Source organism: Dromaius novaehollandiae, chromosome 5 (genome assembly GCF_036370855.1).
Source record: "Dromaius novaehollandiae isolate bDroNov1 chromosome 5, bDroNov1.hap1, whole genome shotgun sequence".
NCBI classification, from domain to species: domain Eukaryota; kingdom Metazoa; phylum Chordata; class Aves; order Casuariiformes; family Dromaiidae; genus Dromaius; species Dromaius novaehollandiae.
Window position 1 is genome coordinate 64,621,722 of NC_088102.1, and position 24,412 is coordinate 64,646,133.

The window sequence follows — 24,412 nt, forward strand, 5'->3', positions numbered from 1 at the left end:
ACTGTGCTTCCCTATTCCCTGATACATTTACATAACCCCAGAGCATCCCTTAAAAGAACATTTGATAGCTTCACTCACCTGCATCGTCACAGAGCACAGATGGCTGCAATATGCAGGCAGCAGGGAGCCAGAGCAGCAGCAGCAGCACATCCTGCCGTAATTTCCCCTCTGGTGCTGATCTTGATGCATTTGGATAGTCTGTTGGTTAGGAAGTCTACAGCTTTGGGTGGAAGCACCCAAAGACCTAGCAAGGGAAGCACAAGGGAGCAGCTGCACTGCAGCTTGCCCACTAACAGATGAACACAGATTTGCCAATAAAAACCTCAGTAAAAGGTAACTGCCACTAAGGCCAGTGACTATTCACTACTACGCACAGTGAATTTTCTTTTCGCTTCCAGAAGGTTGGTATTCTGTTGCAAATGGGCCGGTTCTTAAAAATTAACTCAGAAATCTGTGCATTTCAGCAGATTAACCATTATTACTATGTAGAAAACCCCGAGCAAAGAGGAAACAAGACTTCTTGCATTTGGCAAAATCAATTTTATTTCTGGATTAGTTGTAAGAGTTAAAATTTTAAACATTCTAACATGTGCACCCTACCAGACATGTTAATTGACTTACTGGAACAATACTGCAAATAAAACAAAAAAGTCAACATAATTACTCATCTCCATATAAGTACAGAGTTCTCAGGAATGTAATTGTTATTTTTCTGTGTTACATAAAGGAGGGTTTGCAAACTTTGAGAAGATAAGACAACTTGATACTTGATATGTCACAGAAATATAAACTTTTGCTCTCATTAGCTCAGGTTAGAAAAATCTGAACATGTTATGAAGACCACTATGCAAACTGGCAAATACAATGCCTTTGCACAGCTGTTCTGAAGTCTGGTATTTCAAGAGGTTTATGACAACATTCGGTCTTATTATATAACAAAGCTACTACAGTTTGCCTCTTGCCTTCTATATTTAAAGCTACAAGGTGTGGAATAGGTCAGATTTTATGGCTAATTAAAAAAACATTTAAATAACATTAAAAAGAAAAAAAAAAGGTTAAAGCTAATGCTAGATTTAAAGTGTCTGAGTTTTTGTATTGCTTATCTATCTGTGTATATTTTTAGGTATTATTATCTATGTAAAACAAGTACATTTCCAAGGAGAGCTCTTGATAATTTAAAGAAATGACTAATTGATAATTTAAAGAAATGACTAAGTCTACAATTTTAATCAGACTTATTTGAAATCAGGTTAATATAGATTCTATGGTCTAGAGGGAGTTAAGCAGAAGACAGGTAGTCCCTGACAGTAAAGTTTTATACTTGGTGTCTTCCTGCAAAGTTTGCTTTTGTGAATAGCCTCGCTGAGAACAAAGTACGTAAGTACAGACTGTGAATCACACTCAAATTTTTCACCCATGAATATCTGAAGCAGCAATTTCCACCAACGGTATGAAGACTCAGTAGTATAAATGCAACTGCACGTAATGATTTTATCTGGAATACTTGCTAGCTAAGGAAAATGGACAAAATTTACTTTGCTGTTAGAGAAGATCCCTTATACAACATAAGCATCACTAAAATTATTCAATATAATGCTAGCACTCCTGGTATAGCTGATACAGAGGGCCCTTCTGGAGGCAGAGTTTTCATACTCAAAACATATGGGCAACAGAATCAAACATTAGAGACTTACAGGGATATCAGTGAGAGCAGAAGCCACCCATATACAGCCCCATTTCCCCATGGAAAAATACTACATTAAGAATAAAAATATAATCCTTTTGCCACCCAAACTAGCCTGTGAACATGTAATCACAAATGTTGCATGTGGGAACAGACATCTGTGTTCAATCTACATTTGTCATTCTGGTGTCCATTTCCAGGAAAATTAGAAGATAGTTTGCAAAATTTGGCCCTCCAAAATGGAGAAAAACAGATTTTGAGTTCTCACAGACCAAACTACGTTCATTGGCAGTCTCTCTCAATCGTCTCAATTTATTGCTGTATGTTTATAGAAAGATTTGCAATTACTCAAATTACCTGAAGAATCTAAAGTCTCTAGTTCAATTTTCAGATCTGACTGTTCATATTTCTGACAAAGATGGATTCTACATGGCTATTAATTTGATGTGAATTTACAGAGCAGCAGGTTTCTACAAGGGAAAGACTTCATTTCTCCTGCGTAGCCTTCTTTATTTTAAAAAAAAGTCCTGATTAAAAGAAAAAAAAAAAAAGAGAGAGAGAGAGAGAGAGAGAGAGAGAGAGAGAGAGAGAGAGAGAGAGAGAGAGAGAGAGGGTGGGGGAGAGAAAAAAACAGCTGCAGTTAGCTGTAGTGGTTTGTTTGTTTTTTTTGTTTTTTTTGTTTTTTTTTGTCTTTCTGCTAAGTACAGTTTTATATAACTAGATCTCAGCTGGCTCATTTTGATCTATATTATAAGTAGAAACCGAGAAGACCACAAATGCTTCACGCAACAGGAACTCTTACCTGTCTTTTCTAGAGATCTACAACTGTACTTACAGAAATGACAACATAGAAAAAGTATACATGGTGAACTGAGTTTGTGAAACAAGGATCATTTTTGGACAAACCCAGAATATGACGACAAATTAATATAAGCCAATTTCAGTGAAAAACAAAAAGACATGAATATTTGTTTACATGCACATTGTAGTATAATACAAATGGAAATTTGTTCTTTGGACAAGCCTTATGGATGAAGTAACTTTCTAGTTACCTTTTTACTTATGAATTCACAAAGCCACAGCAGTGGTCCTCAGATAAGGAAAAAAAGAACATAGAGATTGTCTAGGCAGGGCATATTTGTAGTTAGGTGGATGATGAACCAATTCTGTAGAGGATCTCCAGGGCATACTATGAAGTGTAAACTAAATACTTAAATTTTGTCAGGACAGGCATGGCAAAAGCCCAAAGAACGCTCCAACATGCTATGAACAAACGCAAACTGTGGCATGCAACGCACAGGCAGGCACATGCTGGAAAATAACGCAGCCTCACAATGGACAGTCATGTTAACCCAGGTCTGGCTATTCACCATGAGGGAACACTGCAGTGGCTACAGCTGCAGGAGATACCCTTGTCTGTACACGGGTGCACTGCCTTCAAAAACCTTTCTGTGTGTGTTGGGACTGACTGTTGATGAGGGAATAGTAGGGCTAAATATACAGAATATGAAAACACAAATAATGAAAGTTATTTCCTTGTTTGTCAGCTTATGTACAGGTATTAAACACAATTTTACAGCAATCTTCAGTTGGTGTTAGCCAGTAAAACTATACTGATTTAGAACAGCTAATTATCTAGCACTCTGCATAGAAGAAGAGTCCGAGCTAACAGTGACTACAAAACTTCCCTCTACCATTTTACCTGGTAGCAAGGGTATCTTCAAATCTTTTCCTTCAGTCAAGTTAGAAAACAATGGTCTTGCTTTGGAAAGCTAGTTGTATCAGTTTGATTTATCTATCAAACTTTAAGCCATGGATTCTTCTGTTTCACACCTACACTGATTGTCTTTAAAAGAAGGAGTCTTTCTGAATGTCACAAATTGCCAAGACACCCAAAACACTTAGTTCTTTTGAAAATGTTACAGTTAGGTTGGTTAGTTCACTTAGACAAAGATAACTGCAATATAACAATAATAATAGTAAAACCCAGAATTAAATCTCTGGATGTGATGAAGAATGTTTGTAGCCACTTGTTTCCCCAAATTATGATCCATGGGACCACAGTAAATGATCCAAACTTGAAATAAGCAATTTCTCCAAAAACGTCCTCAAACTGTAAACCAAAAATAAGAACGTGTGGCCATGTATGACCAATTTTGAGATTCACCATTTCAAAAAGTCTGGGAACCACTGCTGTATTGCATGATAGCTAATTCAATAACCATGTGATGCAGAAGGTTATATAGTCCACAGTAAGAAAGTATTTTAAACATTATCTGTCTGATAAAGGGCAAACTGTACAGATTCTTGTTAGAAGCCATTTAATCCCCACAGAAAGAAAGGTTATGCACTTACATTTCATCATCATATTCCTTTGGAGGTGACACAGCAATGACTAAGTCAATCCAATCCTGCAACAGAAAAGCACAGGCAAATGTCTGCTGCTAAATACTGCTGTCAGAGATGGTTATTGTACCACGACAGAATATCAGATTGAGAATCAGCAATGTAATCTAGCCCTGGAAAAGTACAGGCAGCAACAGAAAGATCTCTTTTAAACAGTTCTATAGGATGGCTGTTTTAACATTCAGCTGTTCAATTTGCATCCTTAAAGAAAGGTCTACTCACTTTACAGCAAGCTTTTAAAATAATAATTTCAAAAAAAAAAGTCATCCTGTATTTGCAATTATTTCCAGCTTAGTAATTACTTCTTTCCAACTGAGCAATTAATACACTTCTTGCAGAGAAAATGCTCATGTAGCTGAAGTGCAATATTATCTGTACATTATTTCTCAAGGATTAGATAAACTAAAATGTTATCTTCAGGTTCCTAGCAGCTTCAAAATCATTTTCAACGTTAAAGAGAGATTCTACAGATAAATATATATAAACACTCAAAAAGTAATGCATCTAAATACAGATCCTGACACATGGCTAAACATCATCAATTTTCAGAGTAAATTATACGCATGACTTTCAGAGTTGCTATATATCAGTATCTTTTGCAGATGTCAGCTCACTTTAGTGATACATGGCATATCTACACCTTTAACCTTTGCTACCTTATTTGTACGGATGTGGCAAAACAACACGAAACAAAAATACGTATCATATAAGAATTGTAAGTAGAATAGAAAAGTATGCCCAGGTACTTACCCCACCCATGTTCCAAGCTTTTGCTAGAGTTGCCTGTGCTTCTGCCAGTGTATCATCGACTAAAATCTTGCCATTTACAGCCAGTATTTCATCCCCTTTCACTATGCCTCCTGGTGAAAGACCAACCAGGCATACATACCATAGTAAGCAAAATAATTTCTACAAGAGTTTTCTGTCCCACATTTATTTAGTACTGCATAGCACTAATCACTACAGTGAAAAGTAGCTTCACTAGATGCCTAGGTTTGTACTACAAGTTGACATAGATGAGAAGGTTTGCTACAGGCAAAAGAAAAAGGAAGCTTTAGGTATGGAAGAGACGCCAATCTTCTTTTATTGATCATGACCTGTAAGACACTCGTTCAATGAGATTTTCTGAAGCAGCAGTTTGCCTGAGTAACCATCAATGCAGCTTATAAATTCTGATCAATTGTAGGTCTGATGCTACTGCCATGAAAATGGCAGCAATACTTAACCACCTCAATGTATAAGTGGTTTTGTCAAGAGTTTGCAAGACTATCACACCTCTGCAAAAGCATGTGCAATGTTTAGCCCTAAGAACTGATTTTGACTTGCTGATCTGGAACAAAGCACAATCAGCTAACTGGGACTGGATTTGAAGAGGGGAGAACAAAGATCACAAAGGGACAGCCTCAGTTATAAGAGGAGCCCACAACAGGGGAAGAGTCAGCGAGGAATAGGGCACTTGGGGCAAGAGATCAAGCAGCTGAGATGTTTTCATAGCAAGAGTGACTTGAACTTAGCTGCAGGTCTGGACAATGTTAAAAAAAGACAAGCTAAGGAGATACTGTCCTATTCATCTACCCAATCATCACCAGGGTGCTTCTAGGAAAGGGTGGAGAGACTGGACACTCCAAAACAAAGCCTGGATGCATTGGGATGCCTGCATGTTCTCATGGCTTCCAGAGAGCTAAGCCTTAAGTCAGAAGGCTCTGGCCTTTACTGGGATTTTGAGAGTGGGGTCAAATTTTTACAGAACAAACTACTACTAGAAGTAGCAATAAGAACAGGCCTAAGCAGCGTAGTGTAGCCATGGCCTAGTTAACTGCTTTGCACATTTACACCCTACAAATGTTATTGTTTAGGAAATGTGAGATAATGGAGACCAGATTCCTCTTTCCTCAGTTAACTGACTCCCTCACAGAGTCAGTAACTTTTTGATGTCAGACTGGACAAGGAGACTTTTTAAGAGAACAGCTCTACATTTTTGGGCTATATTACTGAAACTTCTACTGTCATAAAAAGTGTTTAAACACCATTCAAACAGTTGACTATTTAAACACCATTTAAACAGTTTGCATAGTTATTAACGTAAGCAGCTTCAAATCTTTGGCCTCTCTCTGAGCTGCCCTTACAGCTGAGAGGGACCCTGGCTGCTTTGGACAATCTGAGTATGCCTGTCAGTAGCAGCCATAGCTATGAAGCCAGCCAACTCTCAGTCAGCATAAGGAGTCACATTGCTGCAGCATTCAAATCCCCCATAGTTACTCACCATGTCTGTCTGCAGCACCACCCTCATAGATGGCAGACACGACTATCTTTCCAATCGGAGAATCAATCCCTCCTTCAACTGCAAGGTCTAGTGATCCTTCCTATTAATGGGGTTTATTCAGAAAATGCTGTTAACAATTCTTACCATCACTGCATGCTTAATATTTCCTTCTTCCCAGTAAAAGCTGTTCTACAGGAAAAGCAAAGCATAGCAAATCAGTTTTGCTTTTTTCCAGTAAAGACATTTAATAGTAAAAGGAATTGGCCATTATTTTTACATTATAGTAAAAAAAAAAAGATTAAAGACAGCAGCAATATGATGAAGTACTCTGACCTGCTCATCCCAAGTTCTTCTGCTTTACTGCAGAACAACTCCAATACTGCAAGACTGCATAGAAATAAACTGCATCACACACTGCTATCACACAGAAAGAGGCAGTGCTTACCAGAATCCTCCAAATATCTGCAGTCAGTAACACAATATTTACCTTTTTAATGCGTAACAGTCGTACATCTTTTCCCATAATCTGCTCTGGGGTAAACTATGAAAAGACATCATGGTTAGTCACTTCAACCTTGAAGAATTGGAAGCATACAATGGTTAAGATGGTGTATGAAGTTTACAAGGGAAAATGGACCTTTCCCAGCTCCAAAATAGTGTTAGAGAATGACCAGAATGCTGGACCATCTTTTCCTGTAAGAAAACTCTGTTTCAATGTGACTAGAAAAACAGTAAGCAAGCCCAAGCAAACCAACTAGCAAGAATCCTACCCCCTCCTCCCAGTTCTCAAAGTCAAGGATATGTTTTTCCAGTATATTTCATATTAAACAATGAGACATAACTTGAATTCTCTCCTTACCATTGAATACGGGTCAAAATCTTCCACATACTTCTGGAAGCCCTGAGAATAAAACAATGCTTAGTTATAAAAATATCAGGCTCGTGCACACACTTAGCACACAAATTCCATTTCATTTTTTAGTGAGAGAACATACAACTCTGTAAGCTATAAAAGACAACCATAAATGGAGAAAAGCACAGAGAGAATTGCAGACAGTCCATCCTGACAGTCAGAAGACATTTCAAAACCTTACGATAGGTCAGCAGTTACAGGTGGTTGTACTGTGGAGCAACTCTACGGAATGGTTCACCACCCCGTAGGCTCAGCACTTCCTCTCTGCACTTGACAGAACAAATCCTGAAAGCATTTTGGGCAGGTTCTGCTATGCTTTTCTGAGCAGCCTTTTTGGGCCTATCATCATGTTGGGCGCTACCTGACACAGGCAGAAGTGACAGGCTCCAGTCCTCCTCCGTCAGCAACACTGCTCCATGGTGTCTGGGTTGTAGTACTCTCTTCCAACCTCCTCCTTTTCTCCTTCCCATGGAGTTTCAGGGAACTGAGTTGACTCCGTACCCCAAATGAACGTAGGATAACAACTGATTTTGTTTTCATAGGATTTGTGGAGGACTTGCAAAGCTTTGGCAAGGGGTGTCCGAAATAATAAAGATGCTACTGCAGATAAGCTGAGCAAGGTTTAAGCTTTGAGAGGACCCATACCTTCTTCAACCTTCAAAACCTCATTACCCTTGTCAGACCAACAGTGCAGGGAAAAGCATGAGCTACTTTTCTGCACAGGGGAGAGATCATGAATCAGCAATCAGGAATCAATGGTGCTTGGGTGGTGGTTTCTTAAGGAGGATTAGGAGTTACTGGGTGAGACTGTGGGTGAGGTTGCAGATTTATAAAAACTCAACACTTGTTTTGCATGCTAGAGTTAGGACTTTGGGATCTAACAGAAATCTTTACTGAGGCACCCAAATTTATCTGCCACACTACTCCTGTAGCTTTAGGCTGCCATAACCCGGTGAAGTGGGAACAATGCAGAACCATGCAACTCTTCACTGACACAGCAGGCAAGCCAATACCTGACTTGGGCCAGGGGTTCAGTGCTCACCAACAGCTCCAGTTGTCAGGCTCAATATCTCTATTATCAGACTTTTCCCTAATGGATCCATCTGACAAAGTCTATTCCAGTCTCAAACTCAGCTAAGCTTCTTTCCCCACTTGTAAATCAGATGAACAACTTACAGTTTCTCCTGTATCTTTAAGTGCTGTTAAATGACCAAGTTGCAGCAGAAAACACTCATGCCTCCTCCCTTATGATCTCTCTGTTGCCTATATAATTTTTATGACTGTGAATGCTCCTCTGGAGCCAGATCTCATCCTTATCACCAATATCTCCAACAGTCAGTGAGTACTACTGAAGTACACCAGGCTGCATCAGACTACCTTCAGAAGTAGAACAGTGCTGCCCATTTATCTCACCGTGTTTATTACACAGAGCATGCAACACTGGTGCTGATGCCTCTTGCATGGATTAGCAACCATTATACTCAGGCCCTCTAATTTGCACAGCATAAATCCCAGCTTTCTTGGAGGCTGCCTCTCTCCTCACCTTTCCTCTTGAGATCAGAAGATCAGCTTAAATAAACGGCATCTTCATTTTGTGACTACAGACAGAGGAAACACTTGCAAGGGTGGAAGCCTGACTGTTTACAAAGGCTCAAGAGAACTAAGTCTTCAGGGCATAACTGTAAGGCTTTTGTTTACTGTCACCAGCTTTTTTTCCTCACAAGTAAAAAGGTACTAAAAGCTTCTTTTGAGAAGAGGACCATGAGAGATCTTGTTCAGTCTTTAAATGAGCACGGGTTGCATTTGTTAACTGCTAGCTTTGAAGAACTAGATCTTAGTGCCATCTCTTTGCCACTCCAAAAATCAATGGGAATTTGATCACTGACTTTAGTGAGGCTAGGAATTCATCTTGGGAGAAGAAAAATTGTGTATTTAAAAGTATATTAATATTACAGGCACTTTTGCTAAAACTGTAAGACAAATGTTTTGCAATAATGGTTAGGTAAACAACCGATAGCTTGAATAAGTGAATCTGTATTTGACCTTTGCAATCATGGCTGAAGTAGACATCAACGATCTTGGAGCAAACAACTTAGAGCAAAGAATCCTAATTTGAGCAAAGTCACTAATTCATTATGTAATCTAAAGCATGTCATTGAACTTTGTCCCAGGTCGCCCTCATGAAAAACAGATGTTTGCCCTTGAAAAAAGTTTTCCTGGGAAAATAAATTTTAAACAGGGGGAAAAAATCCCCACCCCGCCCCCACAACAAAATACCTGCCAACAAAGAAATGATACACTCTGCAAATAAGCATACAAGTATGGCCATGATACAATGCAGGCATTCAGTGAACTGTAATAAATCTTCCCAGAGATGGGCATCACTAATCCACAGAGCAGAGAGGGCACTCCATATCCAAACAGGGGCTAATGAACCAATCAACACTACGTGGAAACCGTAAGGCTAATTCGACTTCCTGCTACTCAGCATGCGTCTGAGAAAAAGTTAAGACTATTGTAGTCCTTTCTTGACTTACTATAATTGTGTTCATAGGACTGAACATTAGTAGAGTATGGTACACTAGATATTCAACTGCACCAAAACAGCTCTCTGTGGACTTTTAGATGAAAGATAAAGCTGCTACTTTGAAAAAAATCTAAGCCAGTGGTACTGCCCCACTGAAGTTTCTAGCATCAATAGCCAATAGCAAGTGAGACCCGATTTCAACAAAAACCACCCCCCCACCCCCACACACACTAAAAGAGAAACCTATGACCAGACATAACTGACTTTTCAGAAAAACATTTGCCGAGAGCACAACTGTTCATATACAGAACATATTAACATTCAATAGCAACTGAACAGTCCTACATTTGTTATGCAAGTCAAATCCAAACTTTCCCTTCTGACACAAAGTTGCAGCTCATGCAATCTGAAGTGGGTGATTCCTCAAGGGATATAAGAGCTGATCGGGGGCCTGTTTGCAGAACCACAGCCTCACAAATGGAGCCTTACACACTTGAAGAACCCCACTGAAGTGGGGGTTTCTCTTCACCAACACCACGGAAAACATTTACTATCAAAGCTCATCTTCCATTTATTATAGCAGACTAATTTCTACTATGAAGTAATGGAAATATTAATATTTGACATTTTGCCAGCATTTCACATATTAATTTGACCACACCTATAAAATAGCCCTAATTCACCATTTTCATAAGAATGCATTATGTTTCAAGTTGTCAAAAAATCTTTATTTTTCCTTCTGATGTATAACAGCTTCACTTGTCTGGAAAAAAAGGTCTATAAAACCATTTTATTAAGAGATCCATGTTAAATGTCAGGAAAGATTGGAACTGATCAAAAGAAAAAAAAAGTTTTAATTTTCATGTTTTTTTCCACACAGTGGCCTTTTGAATTCAAGCAACTGTGCTACAACATTTTCATACAACATGGCAATCCATCTAATAACTTCCACCAGTCAAGGCGCTTTGCACAGAACCTGGCACATTTAACAGCAGCAGAGAAGTTAAACACAAAATATATTTCCTTAAAGGACAACCTATTGAACCACAGAACAGTCCACCAAAAAGAAAGAAATGAAAGCTTCACCACTTTAGTTATTCGAAGTTTGACAGAGGGAAGCAATAAAAGTAGTATTATGACAGAAAAATCCTGCACAATAAGGAGGAAAGGCTAAATGAATAGCTGTTTTCCATCCTCAGTTCCTCCGATTTCCTACCAATAACTACGGTATGATAATAGCTCTATTTGTTGAACTAATAAAATAGTTTATTACTGGAAGCATTGTAACTGGAAACTAAAATACACAAAAAGAAACAGGAATACTAAAAAAAACTTGCCCAATATCTGATAAAAGTTCAACTATCCTAAAGATTGCACTAAACATGTAAGTACCTACCAAAGATTCATCCTGAGGTGTTTACTATCCTCTCATTCCTCACTTGTCGAAGCTAGCAGAAGCTACATGCACACACTGAAAATTTACAGAGACTAACAGTTTTCATGCACTAAGGTGGCATTGCATTCTGTCGTAGAAGTTGAACAGCAGAGAAAGGAAGGAAAGTTTATAAGCTCTGATCAGTCAAAACAAGTACCACACAAAACAGGGAAAGTGTTATTTTACTTGTTTTTTGTTAGATCTAAATGATGAATTGTAAACCACCATCCTTTTAAACATCTCTTGTGGCTGCAAAAGAAAGAAAATTGCCAAACCAGATATTAACTTTTCTCTGTAAATAAGTATCACCTAAACACAAATAACCTCATTGCTTTGTTGCTCCCAAAAGGCTTGAATCACACTTGCAGTTGTTAGTGCTCATTCCCCACGTGATTTCAAAATGGGAGAACACACATAGTGAGATGGTACTAAATATAAAGAGGAAAGAATTCTAGAGAATCTACGAAAATAAGGCACATGTCCATACCACAAGATTTCTTAAAAACATTTTCCATAACTCATCTATCTCCTCTTCAGTTTCTACAAAACCGTGTTGGGGTCTCTGTTGTGTCATTTCTGATCAAATCTTTGAAAATAAACAAACAAACAAAGAGCCAAAACCGACATAAAAAAGCTAGATCAGTAATTTCCAGACTATTGAAAACTGATGATAAACATACATTATACACGTCACATTTTCTATCCTGTGAGGGAATTTCCTGTACTGAAGGGTGAATTTCATTATAAAACATATTTGAGTCTTGTGAAACAACAACGTCTTCCTACAAACTAAACTATGGTAGTTACATTTCCAAACCAAGTTCCCATTAAAACAAATAATTATCTACCAATTTCACTACTGATTCCATCTGAGGGGCCTATGTTCATATCATCTTTTTGGAAAAATCTATCTATTCCGGAGCTGATGAAAGATTTGCAGTCTGAGTGTGTATTAATACAAAGACTTAAATAAGAAATAAGCTTTTATGTCTCCAAGGACTTCTGGCAAGTCAGGCCAGATCTTCAACAACACCCCTCTCTAGCCACTGGAGAGAACGCTTTTGTTTATTTTATTATGAACACAGATGTTTTTGGCATAACTATGGCCAATAATAACCGAAATTTCTGAACATCACAGACTTGCTTTACTGCATAGGATCTAAATACCTGTCTCAGGTCCCCTGACTGCAGTCCTGCAGAATCAAGTCTCAAATCTTGCAAATTAGAGGAAAGCTTACAAATTCTTCTTTTCTGAAAATGCTTTTTCTGAAATGCTGCATCCAACCACAAAGGAGTTGGGAAAGGAAATCTTAAGCAGCAGCAATTGCATCAAAGCCTTCTAACTCGCACAACAGGATGTTTGAGATAGATGGGAGAGAATGGCCTGGTATTCACGTTGGTTTGGCTTTGAAAACTCCACTACTAAATCATAGCAATCCTCTCCCGTTCTCTGAGCCAAAACTTGAATAGCTTTGCCATGACTGTATTCCAATTCACTCTCCGGTACAGCGGAGACATGCAGTTTGCACTGATTTTGACCCAAACAGCCCTAGGCATTCAAGGCCACACAAGATTTAACTTCCACAAGAAATCAAGTTATTATTATTGTTATTTTTTTAAAACACATTTCTGGAAAAAGGCAGGTACCTATATGTCTCTAGTTTAAGCTGACATTTTCATTTTTAACTCATAAAAGTTGCCTCCTTCTTCTTACATTACTTCAGTATCCATGCAAGTCTTACTGCACACACTACTGAAAGTTTTATATGGAAGTTTGAGAAAGAAGATGATTGACATCTGAAACATTTTAGCAGTCTTGTGGTTTGGAAAACATGCGTATATGCACAGCAGATCATGAGAAATTTCCCTATGGAGGTAGCTTTTCACAATTCTTCCAATTAATGTAAGCAGTAAGTTACAATAAACTAAGCAACATTTTCAGCTTGTACCAGGACTGCTTAATCATACATAAAGGCATTCTCAGTTTTTCAAACTATACTTGCATCAGATATTTATTTTCAAAAGTTGATAATATTAACTGTACATTATGGATTTTACTCTTCATTCCTCCTCTAAGGAATGTAAAATGGCTCAGTGATAGTGAATTACTGAACACAATCAAAATAAAAGCAGGATGCATATAACTGAAGGAAATACACTGAAGGGTTCTTGTACCTATATTTAGCTCATGTACCTGCCTTCTCTTGAGAAAGCAGGAAATTAACCTTAACTTGCAAAAGCTGTTTTCTTTTATCATTTGAACCCATTTATAATAGAGAAGTTCTGAGACAAGAATGTCTGTGGTAAAACTGGTTACTAAGTATCTTTTGAACCTGTCCAAACTGTAATTAGGGAAATAAAGGAACAAAAGTATCTAAACTATTAAAGCACAAAACGATGAAGAAGTCCATTCCAGTAGGGATATGGTGCACATCATTTACTCTGAGATATCACACAAGATAGTAAATAAGTGAAATATAAATGTTAACACATTAGACGACATGTGAAAACACATGACTAAATGTGACAACACGCTCACATTCTGCAATACACTACCTCCCTCGTATATATGTGTATATATGCACATGTCCACAAATATATGGACACACGACTCTAATTGTAATAGCGAAAGTCACAGCTACCATCAAGAACAAATACTACCAAGCAGATCATCAGTTATGCTAGATGAATTTTCAGGGCTGTCATTTGGGAGTTATCAGTTAGACTAGAATGATTTCTTTCTTTTCAGACAGCCATGGCTCATCATCTTTCCTATAATACAGTTCCCAAAGACGCTACAATACTTGGTCCAAAAATATTTAGTTTAAGATTTTTTTCTTCATTTACATCTGAAGCAGATGTGAAGAAAACAAGAAAAAGAATGTGACCATGAATCAACTTTGCACAAACACCACATGACTATTATACTGGAGGCTAAGATATTAACAATGGAAAGTTTTTCTTTGGAAACGCAAAAATGGGAGATGCTTGAAATAAATATATATATATATTTCAAGTATGTTCATGATTACTTAGGAAAGAAAAATACAGTATAATTAACTTTTTACTATTTCAATTCTGACAAATGCAGAATTTGCAAAAATACAAATCAACATAAATAAAGGAAAAGTAAGATCTACAGAGTCTAAGGCTCTACGCTTCTCTGGAGTTACATATCCCGGTACAAAAACTGTCATTAAGAGCGACTTCTGGATCATGAAAAACAGCAAAATACCATTTTATACTTACCATTACTGATCACTTGAAAAATCTGCATAGATTTTATTTAGCAGAAGACAAGTTGAGCATTGGTTCTTTGAGGACAAGTCAACCAGAACAAATCCCACAGTACTGCAGCACTCAGAAAAGTACATAAAAGGCTTACCAGGGCCTCTGATTTGATTGTTGGCCTGACCATTAAGTTTGGATCAGGTTGCAGCATGACTGGTTTAGAGACTATTGGTACCCCTGGACGTCGTTGGGTAGGTGGACTTGGAGCAAATTGCTATGGGTATCAATTTAAGAAAGTTACAATTCACCATGTATTTTGCGCAAAGCCATCATTTCACCAAGACCACCCAACATAAATAGCTTACCGATATCAATTTATTACCTCTAATACAACAAAATACGTACAGAAGTATTTTAACTAATCGACCTACAAAGGTAACAAACCAAAACATAACTTCTCTTGCACCCAGAAAGCAGCTTTTTTCCCCCTTAAACTTCCTTCACCAGCAAGATTATGGAAAAATCTCATCCCTGCTTTTGGCATTAATCCCATAAAGGCAATGAACTGAATGAGAAACTACAGGAAAAAATGCTGGAATTTGAGAGTAAGAATGCAGTGTACCTGAAATAAAATTTTAGCCAAACGATGCTAAACAGATCTTTTAAGGCGAAATTCACCAGGGCTGCAATGATCAGCATTCTACATAAAGTATTTCAACATAACTTCTCCTGAGTTACCAAGGGTTACTTACACAAATTACTTCCCCTTAACTCTACAAAGTACAATAGATATCCAGGGGCATTTGAGAGCTAATCATTCAGCATGTACTGAACCCGATTCTATATTTCTTACTCAGTCAAAACTCCCACTGACATCAAGCATAGTTTTATTCAAGTAAAGAGTTCAGAACTGAGTCCTGTGGGTTTAGTTTCCGACTCAACCCCAGCAGCTCCCAGCACACTCTTGTTGATGTTTCTCATAGGAATTGTGATGTATTCCAGATATCATTCATACAGTACAAGCTGTATCTTTGGAAATTATTTGAATTACTGCCAGTAAATTGGTTAAGTCACCTTATCTGTCTCCTAAATTTTTTTAAAAAGTTTGGAACCAGATATTTGAAAGTCCCCGTGGAAAAACTAATGTTGTTTTCCCCCACAAAATATCTTGTTAAACTTTCTGAAAATTTTCTGAATTCTCAGAAGAATCTGAAGATTCACAGATATTAACCTGTTAAAGCTGCACTGAAACTGGATGATTTCCCCTAGAGCTGCACACTTGAGAGAGAGACTTCTCTAGAGCACCTCAGAGTGGGGAAAATTGATATCCAGCCATCCTTGAATCAAAAGCAGTGCTAACAGTGGTCAGGCAAACTGTTCTCAGAACAGTTTGCTTTTTAGCATCCATTATGTTTAAAATATACTTTGGTCCTAGCTCTATCTGCCTTGACAGAAGAACCAAACATACATTCCAAAACACCCAGGCTTCACATGGAATATGCCAGCTTGGACCTTATATTCCTGAAGGGTTGAAACATGATGTCTTCAGACCTTTAGGAGTCACTTCCACTAGGTGATATCACTCATCTTGTAAAAATGAGGAATCCGCATATATAAATACAAGTGCCGAATTTTAAATAAATTGGTCATGCAGAATCAGACCCCTGACATTTCCTTGACATTAGCATTACATGCAAAGTTCATAAAACTACATTCATTATTAACTATACAGGACATACCAGAGGACTGCTTGACACAGAAGATACTTTGCCGACATGGGAGGTGTTTCTTACAACCTAAACAATAACAGATTCAGTACTATGTTCAGCTAACAATAATTTTGAGAAACAGATCAATTTATACCAGGTACTTCAACAGTTGGCTGCTAAGAATATAAGATAATTGACAAGAAATTTTATTCCTTTCATCAGGTATTTGTTAGTATTGAATTTGAAATTAAATGATCCGGGGGGAAAGTTATCAATACCAAGAAGATTTACTAGTCTGAGTAACAGTGGAGAAGTCTACTTATGGGACAACAATAGTAAGTCTTCACTGTTCTCAGCTTTGGCAGGCATAAACACAAGATCTTTTATTGTTGAAGACAAAAAAATATACTGTTTCTCTTTATATATGGTATTAAAACAAGACCAAAAAAAAAAAAAAAGTCAAGGAGAAATTGTCCAGCTTCTGATTTTCTTCCATGTCTGATACCACACTGAAAACATGGGGTTAGCCGCTTATAAACAAAGCGGCTTTGGCTCAGTATTAACATTTTATGAAGAGTTTAAGTTCTTTCCTCATATCCACTGCTTATCATCTTCAGGGACAACCGCCTTATCACTTTTGAAAGTTAGGTTACTTTTTGGTAGCCTGATTTGTTTATTTTTTTTAATTGTTGACCTGTTTTGTCTGATGTACCTGGCAGTGAAAACTGCCAGAAACATACAGCAGAATAAATGGATTTGGGGTCTGATCCAGTATGGTAGTTTTTATATTCATTTCTTTATGTGAATAATTTCTATTAGCAGTAGGAGAATATATTTCTCCTCTGAATACAGATGTTTTGTACACTTGTGTGTGGTATCACATAAATATTTTCATTTGTGAACTACTTGGGAAACTTGTCATCCATAAGAACATCTAACTGACATTTCATTTTAGCGGATCCGGCATATTCTTGACACTTCAAACATGTAACACACACTGATGCAGCACTATCAGAGGTCTACTCAAGTTGATAAGAAAAAAAAAGATTCGTAGTTCACACTATGGCAACTATTCAAACAGAAGTAATCTGCCAGTTTCTATTAAGAAATGATTAATTGCCATATCCTTCCCCACCCCAGTTGAAATCATGCAAAAGCAAAGCCCATTATTCCCAGGTAAACATGCAGAAAAATGAAATCCAAAAAAAAAAAAAAAAGAAAAAAAAAAAAAGTAGTCAATCAATCCATGCAGAAAGATGTGTAGGAAAGAAATGACTATATGGGAGGTCTGAAATAAATATAAGAATCCTTTGCCACAAAAACTGGAGTATGCGAATGCTATTACACTCCCTAGCAAAGGGAAGCATCACTATGATGAAGCACCCGACATTTCTGTCCTAAAATAATGAGATCTTGCGCAAAATTTCTTATATTGTCCCTCTTTTGGGCTGAGACTGTAATAAGAAGAAAGTCAGAATGTTTCCTCAAAAAAAAAAAAAAAAAAAAAAAAAAAAAAAAAAAAAAAAAAAGCCTCTTTTGCTTACAAAAAGACCAGCACGCTTCATTTGCAAAGGGATTAGTGGCTCTTGTTCATTTAAAAATACTTTACTGATAATTTATACTGTGTTAAAATTTTAAAAGTTTCTGAGCTTCTGATTTCAAGGCTAATTTTCTTTGTCCACTCTTTTCCTCTAATAAAGCCATTTGGTGACACATTTAAAACACTTGAGAAGAGTGATTTTCACTACAGATATTTTCTCCTCAAATTGAACTATCAGTAACCCTGCTGCTGCTTTTTAAATATTGTGCAGATTTGCTATATGTCCTAACAGTCTAGTCCAAATTTTATTTTTAACTAATACACCCTGCATCTGATACCTGCACGTGGTGGGTTGGCAAACACATGTAGTGAGAAGAGAGCAAAACCCACTGGACTTAATAAAAAAGTAAAATTAAAACCATTTCTGGACTTATGGAACTGCATTCACTACTGTGCAACATAATGAAATCAGCTCATTCCTTCATTTAACGTTGTGTGTGACAGACAGATGGGCAGATGCAGCAGATAAAGTGGGTGATGGAGCAGAGGAGGGAAGCCAGGTAGGGCAACGTAAAGATGCATGCATCCAAAGAGACAATGAGGTCACCTGGGAAGTTGATGAGACTGATGGGGCTGGACCTCTTGAAAGTGGAGCATTTGATGCAGACAGCAGATGAGCTGATGATGCTGGAGTAACAGAGGGTGGTGGTGGTGGAGGTGGCACCACACGTGGTTTAGGCTTATCAACTTCATCTAAATTAATATCGTCAAGATCTGTGGTATGAAGCTGCAGGCCACCGGCAAACTGCCGCATTGATGTGGCGGAAGGAGAAGCAGAAGGGCGTGCACCTGCCAACTATGTGCAAGAGAACAGAGATTTGCCGTACTGGCTCATCTGCCTGCAACAGACCTTACAAATTAATGGCAAATCATAGCATACCACTCCACCTAACTGCTCCTGTACTAAAAGCTCTTAGCCTCTCATTCACAGACCTTTTTCTAAAAGCCTTTCTAAAAGCACTCCCAAAGATTACAGTTTAAAAAGAAAATTGGAGTGTAGTGACAGTAATATGGCTATCGGGAAAGGGGGCAGGAGGAGACAAAATCCTGCATGAAGTCTTCAGATAGAGTCATGACATAATCACAGAAAACATAGACTCTTACCTTTTTAGCCCTTAAGAACAAAAAGCAAGAATTGCAGAGGCGATCTTTATAAAAAGAAAGTAATTGAAGGCAGGCCCTAGAATTCCAAGTCATTAAAAATAAAAGGAGATTAATGAATCTGGAGTAAAGGTTGTAACTAAACCCTAGTAAAAGAAAGGGGAGGTAAACTTAAGGAGCTATCAAAACAATATATACAATGGTTTCCTTTTACTTTTCAATAAATGGGACAAAGATATAGCAGAACACAGCCAGGTCAAGTTCGGTAGTAAGAGAAAACTTGGCATAATCATTTCCTTGTCCTAGAGACCTCAAAGACTCTTGCACTGAAAAGCCACACGGTTCCAAGCTTAAGGACAGGAAGAAGAGAAGACCAGCTGCTTTTTTCAGTGGTGCTCCACATTGACCTGAAGGAAATCCAAGAGAGAGCGCTCCCCAAGGGTCCCCTCTGCGGTTGCAATTGCTCAGTGATCCCAGGGGAGTTCAGCAGATTGCAGTGTTCTCCTGGAAGCAGCTGTGCTTGGAGGAGAGCCCGAGCAGCAGGATGGTGGGAAAGCTGCTCTCCACATGTAGAGCCATCTGGCTCTAAGGCTCAATCACTGCCTGCAACTCTCTTCATCTGAGGGGATAATTCAAAAAACATCTTTGGGAGCTTCCTTATCATTCTCTTAAATATTTGCAAGGGCTATAATACCTGCCCATTTATTATTTATGATTCTGTGGAATCATACACAAAGAAGCATTTAAGAGCATCATCAATGATGATGTTATTTGCACAGGATACTAAAAAATATGGCTGGTTGTTCTAGCCTCAGTTTTATTATAGCCAGCATGTCCAACCTAGCCGAAACAGTACCCAGGAGCAAACAAAATCATGAATTCTGTGGTCATAATCCACTTATATGGACACAATAAAAGCATTCACTAACAGTGATACCCTTATCAAATACCATCGTCCCTCTGAAATGTGTGAACATTAAATGATTGTCAGTTGTTGGCTACTGACAGTTTTTTTCACCCTCCTAGAATGAGGGCTGAGAAAGAAACAACAAGACAAATTTTTCCTCAGTTCTGTCTTGTAAAAACTGTTACTTATAGGAGACGACTAATGAGTTATTTAGAGATTATACGATATATGGAGAAGCCAGGATGTTACCTCAGGAGACTCATTCTCCACAGAGGAAATCTGTTCTAACCGTGTCTGACAAAGTCTTTCCACCCAATGCTGCACCTTTTCTGATTCCTCCAGGTCTTCTCGTTCTGTCTCAGACACCTTAACCATATCACCAATGTGTGAAAAAAGATTAGAGACACAGTTACAATACAAATAACTTTCAGAAGTCAGAGATATCATTTCAGTTTTAAAATTAATTACGCTTTTGGGAATGATTTCCTATTTTGCTGTCTTTCATATATTCATCACTGCACATAGATGTTTGTTAAATGTAGAGGTATCCTCGTTTGGGCAAAAGCTGATTGTAAAAACAAGCAAACTTGGAAACAGAGCTTTTGCAACAAAATAATGATTCTTTTAAACTTCATTATCTTTTACACGATTAAACAAACTTTCTGCTAAAATACTTCCACTGAAGATTCGAATCGTTCTCTTTAAAGCACAAAAAGAGCAAATAAAGTTTCTAATAGAGTTCTAAACATATTTTCCTGATTTTTTTTTTTCAATACACTGTTCTAAATTGTTTTGACCTGTCACGGGTATACAGGTATACTTTCTAAAAATGGCTGAGCTGCATCCTTAATTCTACAGCTAATATGATTTTGCACTTGATAACAGAACACAACATACCTCTTGCACAAGACGATTAATTTTCAGTTGTTTTTCTTTTTCCAACATTCCTTCTTTCTCCTTGGCAAGTTTTTGTTCAAACTCCATTTCTTTTTTATTTTTCTTCTGTTCACACAGACTGTCACTTTTTGATTTCTTTCGCTCTTTCCCTTTCTGGGAAGTTTTTTTTTGGTTAATCAGATTTTTATATCAGCTAAAAACATGGCAAACTTCAAGCTTGGTACATGAGTGCCTGCCTTGGAAGTTTAATTACAGTCTGTGCAAATATAACGATGGTCTTTTAAAAGCAGTTCTAAAGTCCATTTGCTCAGCAATTTGCATGAAACGCAACCTTTTTTGGAGGGCCCATACAGCATCACTTAAGCCATACAACACCAGACAGTTCAACTCTTTTGCTCCTCTGCAAAGTTACAACATTAGGGCACATAAACCCACTACAAAAGTTTGAATTTTCAAACAGATTTGGTTGTCTTGATTTATCATCTCTCTGTTCTGTCGTTATTACATAAATGCAAGACTGACCGCTTTCAGGTGACAGACACTCATGTATAGGTAGGATGTTTCTACATGTAAAACACCTTCACGCTTCATATATTCTAAACACAGCACAACATGCCTTAATAGAAATGAAACAAGCAGTTACAAGGAAAAGGCAGTTTAGTGCAGAAACTGAAGTGCTTCTAGGCAAGAACTCTGCATCATGAAAACAAAGCACCATCTGCGACCACAAGATAAAATCTATTCATGTGAGAGACCTAATATAGCACAAAGCAGCCCTAAGATTTTACATGTACAGTATAAGCAAAGGGAAGAACTTCATAGTCTTTTTGAAGCCTATGTTCCTATAGTCTTAGAAACACAACTGGCTACTTATTTCTACTTTTAGTCATGTCATATTTCTACTACCCTTCCCTGTTTGTACTGGTAGGGCCTAGTTCATGCTGAAAAGCCTGTGTTTTGCTTTCTTTCCTGAAAAAGGAAGAGAAGCAACTGGCTACTTATTGTGGATTGCTGTCAATGCACAGAAAGGTTAGGCTTCAAGTTTGATTTTTTGCTCTGCTCATCTCAACAGCCACCGGCTTTTCCTTATGGTTTGGTGAACTCAAAGCATAAGCGTTCTTCATCTTGCACAGAATTAGCTGTCACCCTCCCACCTCTTGCATCCCACACAGATAACACCACTATCATTTTCCCTGGCAGCTACAAAAGTCAGTTCTTCCAGGCAAGTAGGTAATTAGAACTTTGTACCGCTGAGTTCAATGGGATGTTGTCTAGTGCTTCATGGTTAAATGTTGCTGATGTTGGGGGAGAAAAAAAAACCCACCCCAACAACAACAATCTTAAAAAGTAAAAATAAAAAAAAAAGTTTCAGCCCAAGTCGAACACCTAAGTTTTCACACTAACATTTTAACATGAACATCACACTCCTGGCATGTTTTCTTCAGGGCCAGTTAGTTCATACCTTAATACCAGTTTCTGATCTAATTTTATCCTCTAATAAATTAGAACATACATGTCTACGAAGTGTAACAAGGCAGCAGGAGAACCTGCTAGATATCAAAATCAGAAAAATGATTGAAATTAAAAGCACACTAAGCAGTACCTATGCCAAAGTGCTCCAGAATATGAACATGTATCAATCTTAGCTGTATTCCCTGTATGCAGATACATTAGGATGAGTCATTCTTTCTACCTGTTTTCCCCACGGATTCAGTTTATTTCCTATTAAAGACTTTTGAGTACAGAGGGAATTTTTGCTTTTAAAATAAACATTGATTTGCAATTTGGAGCAGGATAAGAATTCATCAGTTTCAGATTTTAAAAATATTTCAAAAAGCAAAAGAAACTACAATTAAAAGTATTTTTTTCCAAGCTTCTAGCCCACACTGTTGGAGAGTTTAACAGGACCTGGGTGAGATCTTTCAATATATGAAAAGGTATCTGGAGGTGATCTTGGTCAGCAGCAAAACAGAATATAACCTATTTGTGTTAAGAGAGAATTTTTATAACTTGCAGTTATATTTTTCAGAAATAAATCCTAACTGTACTGGCTCCAGTACCAGTTACAGCTCCAGGATGATTTACAGTCATTAGGAATACAAAATGGTATCAGCATAGAGTCATTTCTCATTCTCTACTCAAGAAAAACACACTGGCATTTCCCACCCTGCCAAGAGGTTGAAGTAACACTCCTAAATGGTAACTCGAAGACTTCACCTGTTCAATACAATCCTGATCTCCTCAGAAATCTAGATTTCTCAGGAGGCTGATGTATGAACTTTCCTTGACAGTTCCACCCCTGTTAATGACCAAAATGACTCTGTACATCGGCCATCAGAAAAATCTATAATATTGCTGAGATTTATTGCAATAAAGAGAATAAAGTAACAGCAGGAAGAGGGTGTTATTTGAAACTACAATAATTTAAATTGCAATATTTTAGAGGCAATTTTACAGACATAATAAAGTTCCATCAAGCGTAAAGACATTCAGTTGTTTTTGTCCTTTCTATGTGATACACATGCCAGAAAACCTTTTGCCTTGAACACTCCTCTTACAGGGAGATCTGCCAAGGTATAAATGGGAACTATATACTTGAATTTTTGAACTGAATTTGTCTCTGTACACTTTTTTTTTTTTTTTTTTTAAAGACTATTCTGAGCATTTTGGGAAAACATAAGACACATGTTGCCCACCTGTGCTGAACACCACCTGCAGAGTATTGACACACTCAATTCCCCCTGCAGCTGATGGGACTTAAGAATTCCAGAGTATTCAAATGGACAATTTCTAAGCAGTTGCATCCCAAAAGCATCTTAATTTTTGCATGTTAAATGAAGAAGCATTTTACTATATGGAACATCTAGGAATAATGGAGGAAGAGAAGAAAAGAGGAATTGATATTCAAACACAGCAAACTAATTTACAGACCAACAAACTTTGTACCTTGCGGATTGTGGGAAATTTTCCATCATAACGATAAAACCATCCAAAAGCTACAAAAAGTTAAAGGAAAAGGTGTTTGTCGAAGAAAAGTCAAATTTGGATCAGCCCATGCTGATACATGTACCTGATCAAAATTTATTTCAAGAAGCAAAACCAAATGTCTGATATTACATGTAAAGTTCTTATACCACTTCTTGATCGATGTTCTATAGATGTTTAGTCACAAATTGCCCATGTTTTACTGATACACGTTCTATGTTAAGCGAAGAAAACACAACAGTAAATCTTCATACAAAACCATATATCCATGGTCACAATCCTACTATACACTAGTTGTAATAAGCCTTCTTAAAATGAATCGAGTTTTCAGAGTCATTTGAGCTTGTGGCAGAACACTGTGACATTCAAAGAGACAAGAAAAGCTCCATTCCCTTGGATGAAATATTTTGAGCAAAGTGCATAAAAACACTGCTAATTAAAAGAATAACATAAACATAAAATAAAAGAACATAAAAAATCCGTTATTATTATTTCATAAACAAACACTGATGACCCACGTTTCTCAACACAATCCACCTTTGTGTAGGACTGACAGGCTTTACATTCATGTCAAAGTGTCTTTAGAAAGCAGTGACCGCAACAATGTTATAAGCTTTCATCATTTAGCCAAGGACCACAGGTACTGTCCTAGGAAGACCAAATGATCAGTTCAGCATCAAGACTGACTGTCAGGAGGAAGTGAAACACAGGAAGAATATGAATCATGATAGCAAGTTAAGGCTGAGTGGCAAAC

At 37.6% G+C, this 24,412-nt stretch overlaps 2 protein-coding genes across 6 annotated transcripts in view; both read right to left on the reverse strand.

The window, feature by feature from the left end:
- Window positions 1-517: 517 nt before the first annotated feature.
- Window positions 518-24,412, reverse strand: part of LOC112985690 (harmonin) — a 52,649-nt gene continuing 28,754 nt past the window's right edge. For all 4 annotated transcript variants that reach the window (XM_064513106.1, XM_026104510.2, XM_064513105.1 and 1 more), the window contains 6 exons: window positions 7,213-7,254; window positions 6,841-6,894; window positions 6,354-6,453; window positions 4,841-4,950; window positions 4,040-4,095; window positions 518-2,211 (listed from right to left, as the gene is read on the reverse strand). In XM_064513106.1, coding sequence (XP_064369176.1) covers window positions 2,199-2,211; window positions 4,040-4,095; window positions 4,841-4,950; window positions 6,354-6,453; window positions 6,841-6,894; window positions 7,213-7,254 — 375 coding nt within the window. In that variant the 3' untranslated portion in view covers window positions 518-2,198. The remainder of the gene's footprint in view (window positions 2,212-4,039; window positions 4,096-4,840; window positions 4,951-6,353; window positions 6,454-6,840; window positions 6,895-7,212; window positions 7,255-24,412) is intronic.
- Window positions 14,669-24,406, reverse strand: LOC135328525 (harmonin-like). 2 transcript variants are annotated; one of them, XM_064513108.1, is made up of 4 exons: window positions 20,674-24,406; window positions 20,026-20,142; window positions 18,316-18,564; window positions 14,669-16,255 (listed from the first exon to the last, which is right to left on the reverse strand). In XM_064513108.1, exons 1-4 carry the CDS (start codon window positions 20,758-20,760, stop codon window positions 16,184-16,186), a joined length of 525 nt encoding a protein of 174 aa, XP_064369178.1. In that variant the 5' UTR covers window positions 20,761-24,406; the 3' UTR covers window positions 14,669-16,183. The 2 variants fall into 2 exon arrangements, with proteins under 2 accessions (XP_064369178.1, XP_064369177.1); XM_064513107.1 differs by lacking the exon at window positions 14,669-16,255 and having other exon boundaries at window positions 17,403-18,564.

Coding starts and splice junctions, on each gene's coding strand:
- LOC135328525 (XM_064513107.1), bottom strand. CDS start 20,760: ATGGAGTTTGAACAAAAACTTGCCAAGGAGAAAGAAGGAATGTTGGAA. Junction 20,143..20,673: donor TTAATCGTCTTGTGCAAGAG/GTATGTTGTGTT, acceptor GATATGGTTAAG/GTGTCTGAGACAGAACGAGA. Junction 18,565..20,025: donor TGGAGAATGAGTCTCCTGAG/GTAACATCCTGG, acceptor TCTTGCACATAG/TTGGCAGGTGCACGCCCTTC.